General features: G+C 30.0%; 2 protein-coding genes across 3 annotated transcripts in view; one reads left to right on the plus strand and one right to left on the minus strand.

Moving 5' to 3' along the window:
- Nucleotides 1–20,849, minus strand: part of LOC111413529 (probable serine/threonine-protein kinase DDB_G0282963) — a 155,453-nt gene that overhangs the window by 90,703 nt on the left and 43,901 nt on the right. For both annotated transcript variants that reach the window (XM_071196088.1, XM_023044534.2), the window contains one exon: nt 11,116–11,189. The gene's annotated coding sequence lies outside the window, so the exon portion shown is untranslated. The remainder of the gene's footprint in view (nt 1–11,115; nt 11,190–20,849) is intronic.
- On the plus strand, nt 236–11,805 carry LOC111413533 (carboxylic ester hydrolase-like). Its single transcript, XM_023044538.2, has 9 exons — nt 236–392; nt 5,825–5,962; nt 6,018–6,152; nt 6,318–6,737; nt 6,789–7,080; nt 7,125–7,300; nt 11,041–11,182; nt 11,234–11,357; nt 11,417–11,805. The coding sequence occupies exons 1-9, from the start codon at nt 300–302 to the stop codon at nt 11,607–11,609; spliced, it is 1,713 nt and encodes a 570-aa protein (XP_022900306.2). The 5' UTR covers nt 236–299; the 3' UTR covers nt 11,610–11,805.

Genomic DNA, 20,849 nt, shown 5'->3' on the forward strand with positions numbered 1-20,849 from the left:
ATATTGAGGGTGATAAAATAGGATAAAAATCGATTAGTAATATCCTTGATTTTTTAAAAAATCCAAAAATAATTAACCTTTTCATAATCATTTTCTGAATCCGAAAAAAATGCACGTTTTTCATTCACGTTCAATGAAAGTAATTACGTTATAAATCTATTACGGATAGAATCGAATCCGTTATTAAAATAATTTCAATGTCATTAACAATCTCTTAACTCTTACTTTCAAAGCGAGAAAACTACAATACGCAGAAGAAGTTTCATTTTCTTCGCGGTTGGATTACATAAAAAGGAAAAATGTTAACAACTCACTTTGTAGCAATCTCGTTTTATTTCTGTGTTCTTCTTCAAGATGGAAATTCGTTGAGATTCGTTGATGAAAAGAATCAGGTGAGTGAATTTAAATTAATTTATAAATGTTTTATTTTTAAATAAAAATAAAAAACATAAAAATGATGGTGGTGGAAGTTTCAAAACATTTCGATTTAATTTCCCTGTGAATAGTACAGTAATGTGACATTTCAAGATAAATGAAATTAAAAGTTTTCGATTACTCCATCAGATGGCTTTATATACTGGTCTAAGTATAACATTTTGGGGTGTTGTGTCATCTAGTTGTCTGCAAATATTATTAATGCTTCTGCAAATTGTATCTAATTTTCTACAAGCAATATTTATTGTTCTCTTAGCAATATCTAGTCTTACGTTAGCAGCATTTAGCCTTCCAGAAGCAGTATCGGCAATCAATATAAGCACTTCTATTAGTAATATCTAGGCCCTCATTAGCAATATTAAATCTTCTGGAAACAGTATCTAGTCTTTTGGAAGCAGTATCTAGTTTTCTGCAAGCAGCATCCAGTCTTCTATTAGCAATACCTACTCCACCATTAACAGCAAGTACTCTTTTACAAGCAAAAAACAAGAAAAATACGAAATTATGAAAATTTGATGAATTTCGTTATTTTCAAAGCAGTTAATGATACCACTTAGATATCGGAGCATGTTACAAAAAAACTTTTAGAACAAAAGTTGTAGCAAATTTTATACTTAGCAATATTACTCCCTTGCACTTTTGCTCTCAGAAGCATAGATATTGAGAAAAATGCGAAATTATGAAAATTTGTTGAATTTTGTTCTTTTCAAAGTAGTTCATGGTAACACTTGGAGATTGGAGCATGTTACGAAAAAACTTTTACAACAAAAGTTGTAGCAAATTTTATACTTAGCAATATTGCTCTCTTGTACTTTTGCTCTCAGAAGCATAGATATTGAGAAAAATGCGAAATTATGAAAATTTCTTGAATTTTGTTATTTTCAAAGTAGTTCATGGTAACACCTGGAGATTGGAACATGTTACAAAAAAACTTTTACAACATAAGTTGTAGCAAATTTTATTATTAACAATATTGCTCTCTTGCACTTTTGCTCTCAGATGGATAGATATTGAGAAACGTACGAAAATATCAAAATTTTATGAATTTTGTCGTTTTCAAAGTAAGTCATGGTAACACTTGGAGATTGGAGCATGTTACAAAAAAACTTTTACAACATAAGTTGTAGCAAATTTTATTATTAACAATATTGCTCTCTTGTACTTTTGCTCTCAGATGCCTAGATATTGAGAAAAATGCGAAATTATGAAAATTTGTTGAACTTTGTTATATTCAAAGTAGTTCATGGTAACACTTGGAGATTGGAGCATGTTATAAAAAAACTTTTACAACATAAGTTGTAGCAAATTTTATTATTAACAATATTGCTCTCTTGTACTTTTGCTCTCAGATGCCTAGATATTGAGAAAAATGCGAAATTATGAAAATTTGTTGAACTTTGTTATTTTCAAAGTAGTTCATGGTAACACTTGGAGATTGGAGCATGTTACAAAAAAACTTTTACAACATAAGTTGTAGCAAATTTTATTATTAACAATATTGCTCTCTTGCACTTTTGCTCTCAGATGCCTAGATATTGAGAAAAATACGAAATTCTGATAATTTGATGAATTTCGTTGTTTTCAAAGTAGTTCATGGTAACACTTGGAGATTGGAGCATGTTACAAAAAAACTTTTAGAATAGAAGTTGTAGCAAATTTTATTATTAACAATATTGCTCTATTGTACTTTTGCTCTCAGATGCTTAGATATTGAGAAAAATACGAAATTCTGAAAATTTTAAGAATTTCGTTATTTTCAAAGTAGTTCATGGTAACACTTGGAGATTGGAGCATGTTACAAAAAAACTTTTACAACATAAGTTGTAGCAAATTTTATTATTAACAATATTGCTCTCTTGCACTTTTGCTCTCAGATGAATAGATATTGAGAAACATACGAAAATGTCAAAATTTTATGAATTTTGTCGTTTTCAAAGTAATTCATGGTAACACTTGAATATTGGAGCATGTTACAAAAAAACTTTTACAACATAAGTTGTAGCAAATTTTATTATTAACAATATTGCTCTCTTGCACTTTTGCTCTCAGATGGCTAGATATTGAGAAACATACGAAAATATCAAAATTTTATGAATTTTGTCGTTTTCAAAGTAAGTCATGGTAACACTTGGAGATTGGAGCATGTTACAAAAAAACTTTTACAACATAAGTTGTAGCAAATTTTATTATTAACAATATTGCTCTCTTGTACTTTTGCTCTCAGATGCCTAGATATTGAGAAAAATGCGAAATTATGAAAATTTGTTGAACTTTGTTATTTTCAAAGTAGTTCATGGTAACACTTGGAGATTGGAGCATGTTACAAAAAAACTTTTACAACATAAGTTGTAGCAAATTTTATTATTAACAATATTGCTCTCTTGCACTTTTGCTCTCAGATGCCTAGATATTGAGAAAAATACGAAATTCTGATAATTTGATGAATTTCGTTGTTTTCAAAGTAGTTCATGGTAACACTTGGAGATTGGAGCATGTTACAAAAAAACTTTTACAATATAAGTTGTAGCAAATTTTATTATTAACAATATTGCTCTCTTGTACTTTTGCTCTCAGATGCCTAGATATTGAGAAAAATACGAAATTCTGATAATTTGATGAATTTCGTTGTTTTCAAAGTAGTTCATGGTAACACTTGGAGATTGGAGCATGTTACAAAAAAACTTTTAGAATAGAAGTTGTAGCAAATTTTATTATTAACAATATTGCTCTATTGTACTTTTGCTCTCAGATGCTTAGATATTGAGAAAAATACGAAATTCTGAAAATTTTAAGAATTTCGTTATTTTCAAAGTAGTTCATGGTAACACTTGGAGATTGGAGCATGTTACAAAAAAACTTTTACAACATAAGTTGTAGCAAATTTTATTATTAACAATATTGCTCTCTTGCACTTTTGCTCTCAGATGAATAGATATTGAGAAACATACGAAAATGTCAAAATTTTATGAATTTTGTCGTTTTCAAAGTAATTCATGGTAACACTTGAATATTGGAGCATGTTACAAAAAAACTTTTACAACATAAGTTGTAGCAAATTTTATTATTAACAATATTGTTCTCTTGTACTTTTGCTCTCAGATGCCTAGATATTGAGAAAAATACGAAATTCTGAAAATTTGAAGAATTTCGTTATTTTCAAAGCAGTTAATGATACCACTTAGATATCGGAGCATGTTACGAAAAAACTTTTACAACAAAAGTTGTTGCGAATTTTATTATTAACAAAATTGCTCTCTTGCACTTTTGCTCTCAGATGGATAGATATTGAGAAACATACGAAAATGTCAAAATTTTATGAATTTTGTCGTTTTCAAAGTAATTCATGGTAACACTTGGATATTGGAGCATGTTACAAAAAAACTTTTACAACATAAGTTGTAGCAAATTTTATTATTAACAATATTGCTCTCTTGTACTTTTGCTCTCAGATGCCTAGATATTGAGAAAAATACGAAATTCTGAAAATTTGAAGAATTTCGTTATTTTCAAAGCAGTTAATGATACCACTTAGATATCGGAGCATGTTACGAAAAAACTATTAGAACAAAAGTTGTAGCAAATTTTATACTTAGCAATATTGCTCTCTTGTACTTTTGCTCTCAGAAGCATAGATATTGAGAAAAATGCGAAATTCTGAAAATTTCTTGAATTTTGTTATTTTCAAAGTAGTTCATGGTAACACTTGGAGATTGGAGCATGTTACAAAAAAACTTTTACAACATAAGTTGTAGCAAATTTTATAATTAACAATATTGCTCTCTTACACTTTTGCTCTCAGATGGATAGATATTGAGAAACATACGAAAATATCAAAATTTTATAAATTTTGTCGTTTTCAAAGTAGTTCATGGTAACACTTGGATATCGGGGCATGTTACAAAAAAACTTTTAGAACAAAAGTTATAGCAAATTTTATACTTAGCAATATTGCTCTCTTGTACTCTTGCTCTCAGAAGCATAGATATTGAGAAAAATGCGAAATTCTGAAAATTTCTTGAATTTTGTTATTTTCAAAGTAGTTCATGGTAACACTTGGAGATTGGAGCATGTTACAAAAAAACTTTTACAACATAAGTTGTAGCAAATTTTATAATTAACAATATTGCTCTCTTACACTTTTGCTCTCAGATGGATAGATATTGAGAAACATACGAAAATATCAAAATTTTATAAATTTTGTCGTTTTCAAAGTAGTTCATGGTAACACTTGGATATCGGGGCATGTTACAAAAAAACTTTTAGAACAAAAGTTATAGCAAATTTTATACTTAGCAATATTGCTCTCTTGTACTCTTGCTCTCAGAAGCATAGATATTGAGAAAAATGCGAAATTATGAAAATTTCTTAAATTTTGTTATTTTCAAAGTAGTTCATGGTAACACTTGGAGATTGGAGCATGTTACAAAAAAACTTTTACAACATAAGTTGTAGCAAATTTTATACTTAGCAATATTGCTCTCTTGTACCTTTGCTCTCAGAAGCATAGATATTGAGAAAAATGCGAAATTCTGAAAATTTGAAGAATTTCGTTATTTTCAAAGCAGTTAATGATACCACTTAGATATCGGAGCATGTTACGAAAAAACTTTTACAACAAAAGTTGTTGCGAATTTTATTATTAACAAAATTGCTCTCTTGCACTTTTGCTCTCAGATGGATAGATATTGAGAAACATACGAAATTATCAAAATTTTATGAATTTTGTCGTTTTCAAAGTAGTTTATGGTAATACTTGGAGATTGGAGCATGTTACAAAAAAACTTTTACAACATAAGTTGTAGCAAATTTTATTATTAACAATATTGCTCTCTTGTACTTTTGCTCTCAGAAGCATAGATATTGAGAAAAATGCGAAATTCTGAAAATTTCTTGAATTTTGTTATTTTCAAAGTAGTTCATGGTAACACTTGGAGATTGGAGCATGTTACAAAAAAACTTTTACAACATAAGTTGTAGCAAATTTTATTATTAACAATATTGCTCTCTTGCACTTTTGCTCTTAGATGGATAGATATTGAGAAACATACAAAAATGTTAAAATTTTATGAATTTTGTCGTTTTCAAAGTAATTCATGGTACCACTTGGATATCGGAACATGTTACAAAAAAACTTTTAATACAAAAATTGTAGTAAATTTTATACTTAGCAATATTGCTGTCTTGTACTTTTGCTCTCAGAATCATAGATATTGAGAAAAATACGAAATTATGAAAATTTGATGAATTTCGTTGTTTTTATGCAAGTTGGTAATGGTAGCACTGGGAAATCGCAGCACTTCACAAAAAAGAAGTAATAAATGAAGTAGAATTCATGTAATACCTGAAATAATAAACATTTTAAATATCAATTTCTTTCTTTTTCTATTAGCGTCCTGAACTCCAATTAATTTTAAACGATGGGATCGTTCAAGGAAAGAAAATGTTTACGGAACAACTCGGAGAACCCTATTACGGCTACTTAGGGATTCCTTACGCCAAACCACCTGTTGGGAACTTAAGATTTTCGGTACGACGAAAAAAATAAATAAGATACAATAAAAAAAACATAAAATTTTTTTTAGAACCCCGTTCAAAATGAGAAATGGTCCGGGGTTCTTCAAGCAACCCACGAGGGAAACACCTGTACACAAGACACCGAAATCATCTTTCATATCGGTTCCGAAGATTGTCTCTACGTTAACGTCTTCACAAAACAAGTACACTATGTTAATTAATTAATTAATTTAATTATTTATCGTACACGACGTCATCAAGTATGCAACCAAATACGCAAAGCGCGTATTGCAATACCAGTAGTGTGATATTGGTTGCATACTTGCAATAATTTTTACATTAAATTTAATAATTTCATTTTATTTCAGTCTCCATCAGTAGCAATAAAATCTCTTCAACCCGTAACCGTCTTTATTTACGGCGGAGGTTGGAAATTCGGCCAAAGCAACCAAACCGTTTACGGCCCGGATTACTTGTTAGAACAAGATGTAATCGTGGTAACATTTAATTACCGCGTTGGGGTATTCGGATTTTTAAGCACCGACGATATGTCTTCGCCGGGAAATTACGGGTTAAAAGATCAAATCGAAGTGTTAAAATGGATCCGAAGGAACATCCGAAATTTCGGGGGCGATCCCAATTCCGTAACGATTTTTGGTGAAAGTGCCGGAGCGGCTTCCGTAAGCTATTTGATGTTAGCACCGAAAGCAAAGGGGTTATTCCATCGAGCGATTAGTTTTAGTGGAAGCTCATTGTGTCCGTGGGCTTTAAGCCGAAATCCTTTACAAGTTAAGTTTTTGCTTTAGGTTAAATTTTATTTATATAAAACTTATTTTTAGATAACTTATGCGGTTGCAACAGCTGCCGGAGTAATCGAACCGAGAACGAAAAATTTAGTAAAACGACTTCGCAAACTCGATTACGACTTTTTGCATTTCGCCGAAAGAAGCGCCATGTTACTCGACTCGATAAATCCGATGAACGGATTATCATTCGCGCCAACGATAGAACCTGATCATCCCGACGCGGTGTTAAGTAGAGGGCCTTTGGAGATGTTGAAGGAAGCGTCGTTGGGGAGCGTACCTTTTATTACGGGATTTAATTCGTTGGAAGGAGCTGTCTTTCAATATAGTAGGGTTTTGTGGTAAAGGAAATTCGTTTAATGTTTTGGATAGTTTTAGATTTTCTTCGGCCGTTATTTCTAAGTTATGAAATGCCGCAACGATTAATTCCCTCGGATTTAAATATCCCGACGTTTCATCCCGACGAGATTACGGTTGGGAATAAGATTAAAAATTTTTATTTTGGATTGGATCCGTTGGCGGTTGCGAATAAGACGCAAATTTTACACGTAAACAATTTTTTTTTCTTATTAGATTAATGTTTCTAGAAACCCGAATGTTTCCAGTTCTAGATCTAGTGATAGTGCTAGTGTTAGATTACTAGAATCAACTCTAGACCTAAAACTAGGCTAGAGACTCGGCTAAAGCCAGTTCTGGTGAGAGTGCTAGGTCTACACTACACTACACTACAGCTAGAAAGTTTCGTGTTTAGCCGTGCGTCTTCAGACGCAAAGTTTTAGAATAGTAAATTTCATAGTTAACAATATTGCTCTCTTGAATTTTTCTGTCAGATACATAGATATCGAGAAAAATACGAAAATATGAAAATTTGACGATTCCTTGTTTTTTTGCAAGTTGGTAATGGTAGCACTGGGAAATCGCAGCACATTACAAAAAAACTTTTAGAACAAAAGTTGTAGCAAATTTTATACTTAGCGATATTGCTCTCTTGTACTTTTGCTCTCAGATGCATAAATATTGAGTAAAATACGGAATTATGAAAATTTTGTGAAGTTCGCTGGTTTCAAAGTAGTGCATGGTAACACTCGGATATCGGAGCTTGCTATAAAAAAACGTTTAGAACAAAAGTTGTAGCAAATTTAATTATTAACAACATTATTATCTTATACTTTTGCTCTAAGATGGATACATATTGAGAAAAATTCGAAAAAATGAAAATTTGTTGAATTTTGTCGATTTCAAAGTACTTCATGGTAACACTTGGATATCGAAGCATGTTACAAAAAAACTTTTAGACAAAAGTTGTAGCAAATTTGATACTTAGCAATATTGCTCTCTTGTACTTTTGCTCTCAGATGCATAGATATTGAGAAAAATACGAAAATATGAAAATTTGAGGAATTTCGCTGTTTTCAAAGCAGTTAATGGTAATACTTGGATATCGGAGCATGTTACAAAAAAAGGTTTAAAACAAAAGTTGCAGCAAATTTTATACTTAGCAATATTGCTCTCTTGTACTTTTGTTCTCAGATGCATAGATGTTGAGAAAAATACGAAATTATGAAAATTTGGTGAATTTTGTTGTTTTCAAAGCAGTTAATGGTAACATTTAGATATAGGAGATTGCCACAAAAAAACTTTTAGAACAAAAGTTGTAGCAAATTTTATACTTAGCGATATTGCTCTCTTATACTTTTGCTCTCAGATGCATAGATATTGAGAAAAATACGAAATTATGATAATTTGATGAATTTCGTTGTTTTCAAAGTAGTGCATGGTAACACTGGGATATCGGAGATTGCCACAAAAAAACTTTTAGAACAAAAGTTATAGCAAATTTTATACTTAGCAATATTGCTCTCTTGGACTTTTGCTCTCAGATGCATAGATATTGAGAAAAATACGAAATTATGATAATTTGATGAATTTCGTTGTTTTCAAAGTAGTGCATGGTAACACTGGGATATCGGAGATTGCCACAAAAAAACTTTTATAACAAAAGTTATAGCAAATTTTATACTTAGCAATATTGCTCTCTTGGACTTTTGCTCTCAGATGCATAGATATTGAGAAAAATACGAAAATATGATAATTTGATGAATTTCGTTGTTTTCAAAGTAGTGCATGGTAACACTGGGATATCGGAGATTGCCACAAAAAAACTTTTAGAACAAAAGTTATAGCAAATTTTATACTTAGCAATATTGCTCTCTTGGACTTTTGCTCTCAGATGCATAGATGTTGAGAAAAATACGAAATTATGAAAATTTGATGAATTTCGTTATTTTCAAAGCAGTTAATGATACCACTTAGATATCGGAGCATGTTACGAAAAAACTTTTACAACAAAAGTTGTTGCGAATTTTATTATTAATAATATTGCTCTCTTGCACTTTTGCTCTCAGATGGATAGATATTGAGAAACATACGAAAATATCAAAATTTTATGAATTTTGTCGTTTTCAAAGTAGTTAGTGGTAACACTTGGATATCGGAGCATGTTACAAAAAAACTTTTAAAACAAAAGTCGTAGCAAATTTTATGCTTAGCAATATTGCTCTGTAGTACTTTTGCTCTCAGATGCATAGATATTGAGAAAAATACGAAAATATGAAAATTTGAGGAATTTCGCTGTTTTCAAAGCAGTTAATGGTAACACTTGGATATCGGAGCATGTTACAAAAAAAAGGTTTAAAACAAAAGTTGTAGCAAATTTTATACTTAGCAATATTGCTCTCTTGTACTTTTGTTCTCAGATGCATAGATGTTGAGAAAAATACGAAATTGCGAAAATTTGATGAATTTCGTTGTTTTCAACGCAGTTAATGGTAACACTTGGATATCGGAGCATGTTACAAAAAAACTTTTAAAACAAAAGTTGTAGCAAATTTTGTACTTAGCAATATTGCTCTCTTGTACTTTTGCTCTCAGATGCATAGATATTGAGAAAAATACGAAATTATGAAAATTTGACGATTCCTTGTTTTTTTGCAAGTTGGTAATGGTAGCACTGGGAAATCGCAGCACATTACAAAAAAACTTTTAGAACAAAAGTTGTAGCAAATTTTATACTTAGCGATATTGCTCTCTTGTACTTTTGCTATCAGATGCATAGATGTTGAGAAAAATACGAAATTATGAAAATTTGGTGAATTTTGTTGTTTTCAAAGGAGTTAATGGTAACACTTGTATATCGGAGTATGTTACAAAAAAACTTTTAAAACAAAAGTTGTAGCAAATTTTATGCTTAGCAATATTGCTCTCTTGTACTTTTGCTCTCAGATGCCTAGATATCGAGAAAACTACGAAATTATGAAAATTTTATGAATTTCGTTGTTTTCAAAGTAGTTCATGGTACCACTCGGATATCGAAGCTTACAACAAAGAAACTTTTAAGACAAAAGCTGTAGCAAATTTTATACTTGCAATCTTGCTAAGTCCACTTTTCCTCTCAGATGTATAGATATTGAAATATTTAAACTTTAAAAATAAGAAGGTTAATTAAGTGAGGCCTGCTCTTCCCTTGGCTCCTATGTACTACAACAAATAATGTATCTTTTCTGCGAATATTGACATTATGTACATACATCAGTACGATAGGTTATTTTATTGCTTAAATAAACAGGAATTTTGTCTTTTAAGATTTTGAAATAAGCTATGTAGAGTCATCCTATTATGCATATTCAGCCAACCACACTCCGTCAACTTATGTGAAACTCTCTGATATTTTTGTATGCCATAAATCAGTAATTTTCTTTAGTGAAGCAGGGGCCATAGACCGAATCACAGTACAAAAGTATTAGAACCACTGCATCGGTTTCTTAATAATATGTTATCATTGATGGTCTTGAGCTACTGCCTCGGCTTTTAAGTAATATATGTGTGTTTAACAAAACTTTACTTTATTTTAAGTACTAGAGCCACTGCCTCGACAGCACAGCAGCCTCGGTTTCTGAACTATTGCCTCAGCAGCTCGGCTACCTGGGTTTCTAATTCTGAACACGCACCGCTAAACCCAAAACTTTCCAGTTCTAGGTCTACTTTTAATTATTATTGAGCGCTGACGTCACGAACGGGTCTTAGAGCTATCAGGTGCATAACTCCTGATTCCTGCTTCCAGGATGTAGCAGTCATCTTAGATTCTACCATCCTTGGTATAAACATAAAGTCACCTGAACGCATTAAAATTTGGTTATAACGGATTAATACGGGGAAGGCTCCGTATTAATCCGTTTTATATTGAGGTTTTGCCGTATATCTTAAATAAATTAAATCTTTTTTGTTTAAGTTTATCAGCGATAATCAATTTCTTAAAGGAATTATCGAAGAAGCAAAATTAAGAGGTAAAAAAGCCCCCACTTACCTGTATCAATTTTCATATCAAGGCGATTTGGGACATTTCCTCGACAACCAATTGCGCCAAGTAAACGGTAAAATCTGCAAAAAATCAAAGAAAAGGTTTTAAAAAAACTATTTATTAGGTGTGGCTCATTCCGAAGAGCTTTGGTACGTTTTTAAAAACGAAGATCAACGAGCTTCCCACAAAAACGACATTGCAGTGCGAAAAATGTTCGTTAAAATCTTATCGAATTTTGTAAAAACTGGGTAAAAAAATGATTTTTTTTTAAATTAAAAGGATTTTACTTTTTGATTCTAATTTTTAGTAATCCAACTCCAATTAAGGACCTTGAGCTTCAAAATTTGGTTTGGCCGGAAATGTTGGCTGGGAATGGTGACTTAAATTTTTTGGATATCGATAAAAAGTTGTCGGTAAAACAGAATCCGAGGAAATCGGCGATGGAATTTTGGAATGAAATTTATAAAGATTACGGTAGACGGCCTTACACAACTTACTAACGGTGCTAAAATAAAATAATCGAGTTGGGTTCGAGTTGTCTCTCGACATTTTGAGGGTTGGTTAAAAATAAAATGGGCGATGACGTCAACTAAAACGTTTCTTAAATGCGAACGTCACGACTAAGGTCACTCCTTAATGTATAAATAGTTACTATTTAGATCGTTTTAAATATATCTTAAATATCTTCTATTATTATTTATCGTTTTTATTTTTATTTTTCATTTTACGCAAATAAATGTACCACCACTACATCGATTCGTATTAGGTAAGTTTTAAAGAAGAAATTTTTACAAAGTTTTGCGAGGTTCGGTTTCGATCTATCTGTATAAAGGAGGCCCAACAAATAAAATTGAAAACTTCTCTGGGTTAAGGAGCTGGTGGTCTCGTTATGACGAATACGGATGGCTTTTCCTCTTCTTATTCCTTCCTTTCTATTTTTATGGAAGCAAAAAAATCTTAAATAAGGTAAAAATAAAGTTTTCCTGGGGAACAAGTCTTGACCGATTCCTTTGGGGAAAAGTTGAGAGAAAACTAAAAACTTGTACTTTTCAATAAAAAGAAAAAAATCTTTTTCCTTTTTTAACGTAAGTTTTTTAGTTGTAATTTAAAAGAGATATCTTTTAAGTAACCTTTAATCCATTTTGAACGGACTAAATTATTTAAATAATAGGAGTAAATAACCAAAATCTTAAGATATATTATATCAAGGTCGTTTGAGGCCGAGGAGCTACAATCCATAAGAAATTAATATAAACCTGCAGGATTTTCGAGGAAGCAAAAGTTTATTTTTAAAACTTAATGCCGAGATACGTTCGTTGGTGATATAACAAGGAAACTGGAAAGTGGAAGTGATACTGACTCGTCAACAACACCAACAGTGGAATGAAGTCGCTGGTTTCAAAAATTTGAGGAATTTCGCTGTTTTCAAAGCAGTTAATGGTAAGACTTGGATATCGGAGCATGTTACAAAAAAATGTTTAAAACAAAAGTTATAGCAAATTTTATACTTAGCAATATTGCTCTCTTGTACTTTTGCTCTCAGATGCATAAATATTGAGTAAAATACGGAATTATGAAAATTTGATGAAGTCGCTGGTTTCAAAGTAGTGCATGGTAACACTCGGATATCGGAGCTTGCTATAAAAAAATGTTTAAAACAAAAGTTGTAGCAAATTTTATACTTAGCAATATTGCTCTCTTGTACTTTTGTTCTCAGATGCATAGATGTTGAGAAAAATACGAAAATATCAAAATTTGGTGAATTTTGTTGTTTCCAAAACAATTAATGGTAACATTTGGATATAGGAGCATGTTACAAAAAAATGTTTAAAACAGAAGTTATGCCAAATTTTATACTTAGCAATATTGCTCTCTTGGACTTTTGTTCTCAGATGCATAGATATTGAGAAAAATACGAAAATATGAAAATTTGAGGAATTTCGCTGTTTTCAAAGCAGTTAATGGTAACACTTGGATATCGGAGCATGTTACAAAAAAATGTTTAAAACATAAGTTATAGCAAATTTTATACTTAGCAATATTGCTCTCTTGTACTTTTGCTCTCAGATGCATAGATGTTGAGAAAAATACGAAAATATCAAAATTTGGTGAATTTTGTTGTTTCCAAAACAATTAATGGTAACATTTGGATATAGGAGCATGTTACAAAAAAATGTTTAAAACAGAAGTTATAGCAAATTTTATACTTAGCAATATTGCTCTGTTGGACTTTTGTTCTCAGATGCATAGATATTGAGAAAAATACGAAAATATGAAAATTTGAGGAATTTCGCTGTTTTCAAAGCAGTTAATGGTAACACTTGGATATCGGAGCATGTTACAAAAAAATGTATAAAACAAAAGTTATAGCAAATTTTATACTTAGTAATATTGCTCTCTTGTACTTTTGCTCTCAGTTGCATAGATATTGAGTAAAATACGGAATTATGAAAATTTGATGAAGTCGCTGGTTTCAAAGTAGTGCATGGTAACACTCGGATATCGGAGCTTGCTATAAAAAAATGTTTAAAACAAAAGTTGTAGCAAATTTTATACTTAGCAATATTGCTCTCTTGTACTTTTGTTCTCAGATGCATAGATATTGAGAAAAATACGAAAATATGAAAATTTGAGGAATTTCGCTGTTCTCAAAGCAGTTAATGGTAACACTTGGATATCGGAGCATGTTACAAAAAAATGTTTAAAACAAAAGTTATAGCAAATTTTATACTTAGCAATATTGCTCTCTTGTACTTTTGCTCTCAGATGCATAGATGTTGAGTAAAATACGGAATTATGAAAATTTGATGAAGTCGCTGGTTTCAAAGTAGTGCATGGTAATACTCAGATATCGGAGCTTGCTATAAAAAAATGTTTAAAACAAAAGTTGTAGCAAATGTTATACTTAGCAATATTGTTCTCTTGTACTTTTGTTCTCAGATGCATAGATGTTGAGAAAAATACGAAAATATCAAAATTTGGTGAATTTTGTTGTTTCCAAAACAATTAATGGTAACATTTGGATATAGGAGCATGTTACAAAAAAATGTTTAAAACAAAAGTTATAGCAAATTTTATACTTAGCAATATTGCTCTCTTGGACTTTTGTTCTCAGATGCATAGATATTGAGAAAAATACGAAAATATGAAAATTTGAGGAATTTCGCTGTTTTCAAAGCAGTTAATGGTAACACTTGGATATCGGAGCATGTTACAAAAAAATGTTTAAAACAAAAGTTATAGCAAATTTTATACTTAGCAATATTGCTCTCTTGTACTTTTGCTCTCAGATGTATAAATATTGAGAAAAATACGGAATTATGAAAATTTGATGAAGTCGCTGGTTTCAAAGTAGTGCATGGTAACACTCGGATATCGGAGCTTGCTATAAAAAAATGTTTAAAACAAAAGTTGTAGCAAATTTTATACTTAGCAATATTGCTCTCTTGTACTTTTGTTCTCAGATGCATAGATATTGAGAAAAATAAGAAATTATGAAAATTTGATGAATTTCGTTGTTTTTAAAGTAGTTCATGGTAACACTAGAATATCGGAGGTTGCCACAAAAAAACTTTTAAAACAAAGGTTGTAGCAAATTTTACACTTAACAATATTGCTCTCTTGTACTTTTGCTCTCTGATGCATAGATGTTGAGAAAAATAAGAAATTATGAAAATTTGATGAATTTCGTTGTTTTCAAAGTAGTGCATGGTAACACTCGGATATCGGAGCTTGCCACACAAAAACTTTTAGAACAAAAGTTGTAGCAAATTTTATACTTAGCGATATTGCTCTCTTGTACTTTTGCTCTCAGATGCATAGATATTGAGAAAAATAAGAGATTATGAAAATTTGATGAATTTCGTTGTTTTTAAAGTAGTTCATGGTAACACTAGAATATCGGAGGTTGCCACAAAAAAACTTTTAAAACAAAGGTTGTAGCAAATTTTATACTTAACAATATCGCTCTCTTGTACTTTTGCTCTCTGATGCATAGATGTTGAGAAAAATAAGAAATTATGAAAATTTGATGAATTTCGTTGTTTTTAAAGTAGTTCATGGTAACACTAGAATATCGGAGGTTGCCACAAAAAAACTTTTAAAACAAAGGTTGTAGCAAATTTTATACTTAACAATATTGCTCTCTTGTACTTTTGCTCTCTGATGCATAGATGTTGAGAAAAATAAGAAATTATGAAAATTTGATGAATTTCGTTGTTTTTAAAGTAGTTCATGGTAACACTAGAATATCGGAGCTTGCCACAAAAAAACTTTTAAAACAAAGGTTGTAGCAAATTTTATACTTAGCAATATTGCTCTCTTGTACTTTTGCTCTCTGATACATAGATGTTGAGAAAAATAAGAAATTATGAAAATTTGATGAATTTCGTTGTTTTTAAAGTAGTTCCTGGTAACACTCTGATATCGGAGCTTGCCACAAAAAAACTTTTAGAACAAAAGTTGTAGCAAATTTTATACTTAACAATATCGCTCTCTTGTACTTTTGCTCTCTGATGCATAGATGTTGAGAAAAATAAGAAATTATGAAAATTTGATGAATTTCGTTGTTTTTAAAGTAGTTCATGGTAACACTAGAATATCGGAGGTTGCCACAAAAAAACTTTTAAAACAAAGGTTGTAGCAAATTTTATACTTAACAATATTGCTCTCTTGTACTTTTGCTCTCTGATGCATAGATGTTGAGAAAAATAAGAAATTATGAAAATTTGATGAATTTCGTTGTTTTTAAAGTAGTTCATGGTAACACTAGAATATCGGAGCTTGCCACAAAAAAACTTTTAAAACAAAGGTTGTAGCAAATTTTATACTTAGCAATATTGCTCTCTTGTACTTTTGCTCTCTGATACATAGATGTTGAGAAAAATAAGAAATTATGAAAATTTGATGAATTTCGTTGTTTTTAAAGTAGTTCATGGTAACACTCTGATATCGGAGCTTGCCACAAAAAAACTTTTAGAACAAAAGTTGTAGCAAATTTTATACTTAGCAATATTGCTCTCTTGTACTGTTGTCCTCAGATGCATAGATATTGAGAAAAATACGAAATTATGATAATTTGATGAATTTCGTTGTTTTCAAAGTAGTTCATGGTAACACTGGGATATCGGAGCTTGCCACAAAAAAACTTTTAGAACAAAAGTTGTGGCAAATTTTATACTTAGCAATATTGCTCTGTTGTACTTTTGCTCTCAGATGCATAGATATTGAGAAAAATACGAAATTATGAAATTTAGATGATTTTCATTGTTTTCAAAGCAATTAATGGTAACACTTGGATATCGGAGCTTGCCACAAAAAAACTTTTAGAACAAAAGTTGTGGCAAATTTTATACTTAGCAATATTGCTCTGTTGTACTTTTGCTCTCAGATGCATAGATATTGAGAAAAATACGAAATTATGAAATTTAGATGATTTTCATTGTTTTCAAAGCAATTAATGGTAACACTTGGATATCGGAGCTTGCCACAAAAAAACTTTTAGAACAAAAGTTGTGGCAAATTTTATACTTAGCAATATTGCTCTGTTGTACTTTTGCTCTCAGATGCATAGATATTGAGAAAAATACGAAATTATGAAATTTAGATGATTTTCAAAGCAATTAATGGTAACACTTGGATATCGGAGCTTGCCACACAAAAACTTTTAGAACAAAAGTTGTAGCAAATTTTATACTTAGCGATATTGCTCTCTTGTACTTTTGCTCTCAGATGCATAGATATTGAGAAAAATATAATATCGAGAAAATAATTCTACGTTCAGCAACGAATACTCCATATTATGTCAGAAAGACAGACATGGTAGAAGATATAGAGAAAAAACCATTGTGCGAATTGCTAGAAGAAAGAAAATCCAAGTTGGCAAGAATAGTAAGAAAAATAGATGAAGTCTGGTCCAGAAGAGAGATCGGAGATGGGGGCGCATAAAAACGTAAGATATTACAAAGATCACGACCCGATTCTACCTTGCTGATTATGGAAGGGTGTCTGTTAGCAGATTCCTAATACCCATAGTTAGCTCAGTGTGCCCATCGAGGTACACTGCAGATAAAGAATCAATGCCAAAAAAAAATCATGCTAATGTAGTCTTAATATGGATTAATGTAGTATATTAATAATTATTGTAGATCAAGATCTAGGATCTTGGATGAGTTTTTTTGACACATTCATAGAAACTAATATTTGAAATTGCGAAATAGTTCGAGCAGTAATCGACGATCCAAAAGAAGGACGTGATGAACTTACCTGGTTATTCCATTAAAATCTGCGAAGTTAATGTGGTTAAAAAATTACTTTTAATCATATCAATTTAATCAACATTTTAAGATAACACTTCTATTCTCGACACTTATTATTATTAGAGTCCAATAAAACCTTTAAATTAATTTAAACAAAAAAAAAAACTCTATTTTCTTTTATCTCGGAATCTTTGGCACGATTTTAAATTAAAATTTTTCGCGTAACAATAAGAACGTCGTCGCCTCGCTATCGGAATTTTTCGTTATTAATTAAAAAATAAAGAAACAAAATTTGCACCTGTTTCGTCGAAAATCAAATTACGAATATTTCCTAATCTATTTTCCATCTAAAACGGGCGTGGTTCAATTTCAACGTAACTTCCGAAGTTACTCTAATTTCAATCTCACATAAAAATCGAAATTGTTTAGGTAACGTTATAAACATGCTTTTTTATCGTAATGGAAACGTTAAATTTATTGAAAAATGATTCGATCTAGGTCGAGGGAATCGCAATTTAGTCCAATTTTACGACACGTTTCAATTTTAAAATTTAATTTCATATTTCCAATCCAATATAATAAAATTGGAATTTATAACGATTTTTTTTTATTAATAATTTAATCTGGTTTAATTATATTAAATTAACTGTTTATTTCGTATTTCGTCGTTGTAGATTTATGAATTTAATTAATTTTGATTTATGGCGTAAATATCTACAAATTAAGGTGCTTCATGAAACGTCATTTTAATTTTAATGTTTGCAAATTTAATTAATATTTTTGTGTATAATATAACTTTAAGTTCTCTTCGTACGATATTGTTTGATTTTTGGTGAAACTTTGCTTCAACTTAATCAAATTAAAGTCTTGTTTCAAACTAACGAGAACTAAGTTATACTTGATTATTAACTTTTCTAAATTGTAATTTAAATCTTAACCTTTCAGTACACGCGTAATGTATAAGAGTCACACTAGGGGAACTCTAAGTTCATAATTGCCAATAGAAACGATCAAAACACGAAACTTTCTAGTTCTAGGTTTATTTTAATAAAAATATACAACAATCTAGCGCTGAAAAAGGAACTAGTTTTGCACTAGTACTATCACCAGAACTAGTAATAGAATCATTCGAGCTTAGCCGTTTTAACCCTTTGTGTCCCGACGGTACTTTAAAGTACCGGTAATTTTAAACACTCATTTTAAACTGTAGTTATCTATTCGGCGCATTTAAAGCTGTCTGTACTTTATACTATACAAGTGTAAAATAATCTGTATAAAAAACGTCGTAATCCGCACTGCAGGATTTTTAGGTACACTTTAAACTTATTCATCCAGATGTGAGGTTAGAAGTTTAGTGAAAAGTGGTGCTGTTGAATTTTGTTGTTCAAGAAGGTATTTCTTTGATAAATGGTTATTAGGTGTGATTATTACAGATCATTTTAAAAAGAAAACATTGAGCTTAAATTTAAAATAAGTCTCATTCCTTAATTTCAATAAACATGGTTTCTAAGAATTTTTAAATTAGCATCTTTTTTGACTCTTTTAAATGTAAGTGTTGTTTCAACATTTTTTTTCTTAATATTTTTCCAATCCAACCCAACAATTATTATACATCATTTTAAAGAGAAAACTTTGAGCTTTAATTTAAAATAAGTTTCATTCCTTAATTTCAATAAATACGGTTTACAGGAATTTTTAAATTAGCATCTTTTTAACATTTTTAGGTTATTCGAAAATGTAAGTTTTGTCTCAAAATTTTTTTTCTCTATATTTTTCCAATCCAACCCAACAATTATTATACATCATTTTCAAGAGAAAGCTTTGAGCTTTAATTTAAAATAAGTTTCATTCCTTAATTTCAATAAATACAGCTTCCAGGAATTTTTAAAATAGCATCTTTTTTGACACTCTTAGGTTATACGAAAATGTAAGTTTTGTTTCAACATTTTTTTTCTCTATATTTTTCCAATCCAACCCAACAATTATTATATATCATTTTAAAGAGAAAGCTTTGAGCTTTAATTTAAAATAAGTTTCATTCCTTAATTTCAATAAATACGGTTTACAGGAATTTTTAAATTAGCATCTTTTTAACATTTTTAGGTTATTCGAAAATGTAAGTTTTGTCTCAAAATTTTTTTTCTCTATATTTTTCCAATCCAACCCAACAATTATTATACATCATTTTCTAGAGAAAGCTTTGAGCTTTAATTTAAAATAAGTTTCATTCTTTAATTTCAATAAATACAGCTTCCAGGAATTTTTAAAATAGCATCTTTTTTGACACTCTTAGGTTATACGAAAATGTAAGTTTTATTTCAACTTTTTTTTTCTCTATATTTTTCCAATCCAACCCAACAATTATTATACATCATTTTCAAGAGAAAACTTTGAGCTTTAATTTAAAATAAGTTTCATTCCTTAACTTCAATAAATACGGCTTCCAGGAATTTTTAAAATAGCATCTTTTTTGACACTCTTAGGTTATACGAAAATGTAAGTTTTATTTCAACTTTTTTTTTCTCTATATTTTTCCAATCCAACCCAACAATTATTATACATCATTTTCAAGAGAAAGCTTTGAGCTTTAATTTAAAATAAGTTTCATTCCTTCATTTCAATAAATACGGCTTAAAGGAATTTTTAAATTAGCATCTTTTTTGACACTTTTAGGTTATACGAAAATCTAAGTTTTGTTTCAACATTTTTTTTCTCTATATTTTTCCAATCCAACCCAACAATTATTATATATCATTTTAAAGAGAAAGCTTTGAGCTTTAATTTAAAATAAGTTTTATTCCTTAATTTCAATAAATACGGTTTACAGGAATTTTTAAATTAGCATCTTTTTAACATTTTTAGGTTATTCGAAAATGTAAGTTTTGTCTCAAAATTTTTTTTCTCTATATTTTTCCAATCCAACCCAACAATTATTATACATCATTTTCAAGAGAAAGCTTTGAGCTTTAATTTAAAATAAGTTTCATTCCTTAACTTCAATAAATACAGCTTCCAGGAATTTTTAAAATAGAATCTTTTTTGACACTCTTAGGTTATACGAAAATGTAAGTTTTGTTTCAACATTTTTTTTCTCTATATTTTTCCAATCCAACCCAACAATTATTATACATCATTTTAAAGAGAAAAGTTTGAGCTTTAATTTAAAATAAGTTTCATTCCTTAACTTCAATAAATACAGCTTCCAGGAATTTTTAAAATAGCATCTTTTTTGACACTCTTAGGTTATACGAAAATGTAAGTTTTATTTCAACTTTTTTTTTCTCTATATTTTTCCAATCCAACCCAACAATTATTATACATCATTTTCAAGAGAAAGCTTTGAGCTTTAATTTAAAATAAGTTTCATTCCTTCATTTCAATAAATACGGCTTAAAGGAATTTTTAAATTAGCATCTTTTTTGACACTTTTAGGTTATACGAAAATCTAAGTTTTGTTTCAACATTTTTTTTCTCTATATTTTT

The sequence above is a fragment of the Onthophagus taurus genome, chromosome 5 (genome assembly GCF_036711975.1).
Source record: "Onthophagus taurus isolate NC chromosome 5, IU_Otau_3.0, whole genome shotgun sequence".
Classification (NCBI taxonomy): Eukaryota; Metazoa; Arthropoda; class Insecta; order Coleoptera; family Scarabaeidae; genus Onthophagus; species Onthophagus taurus.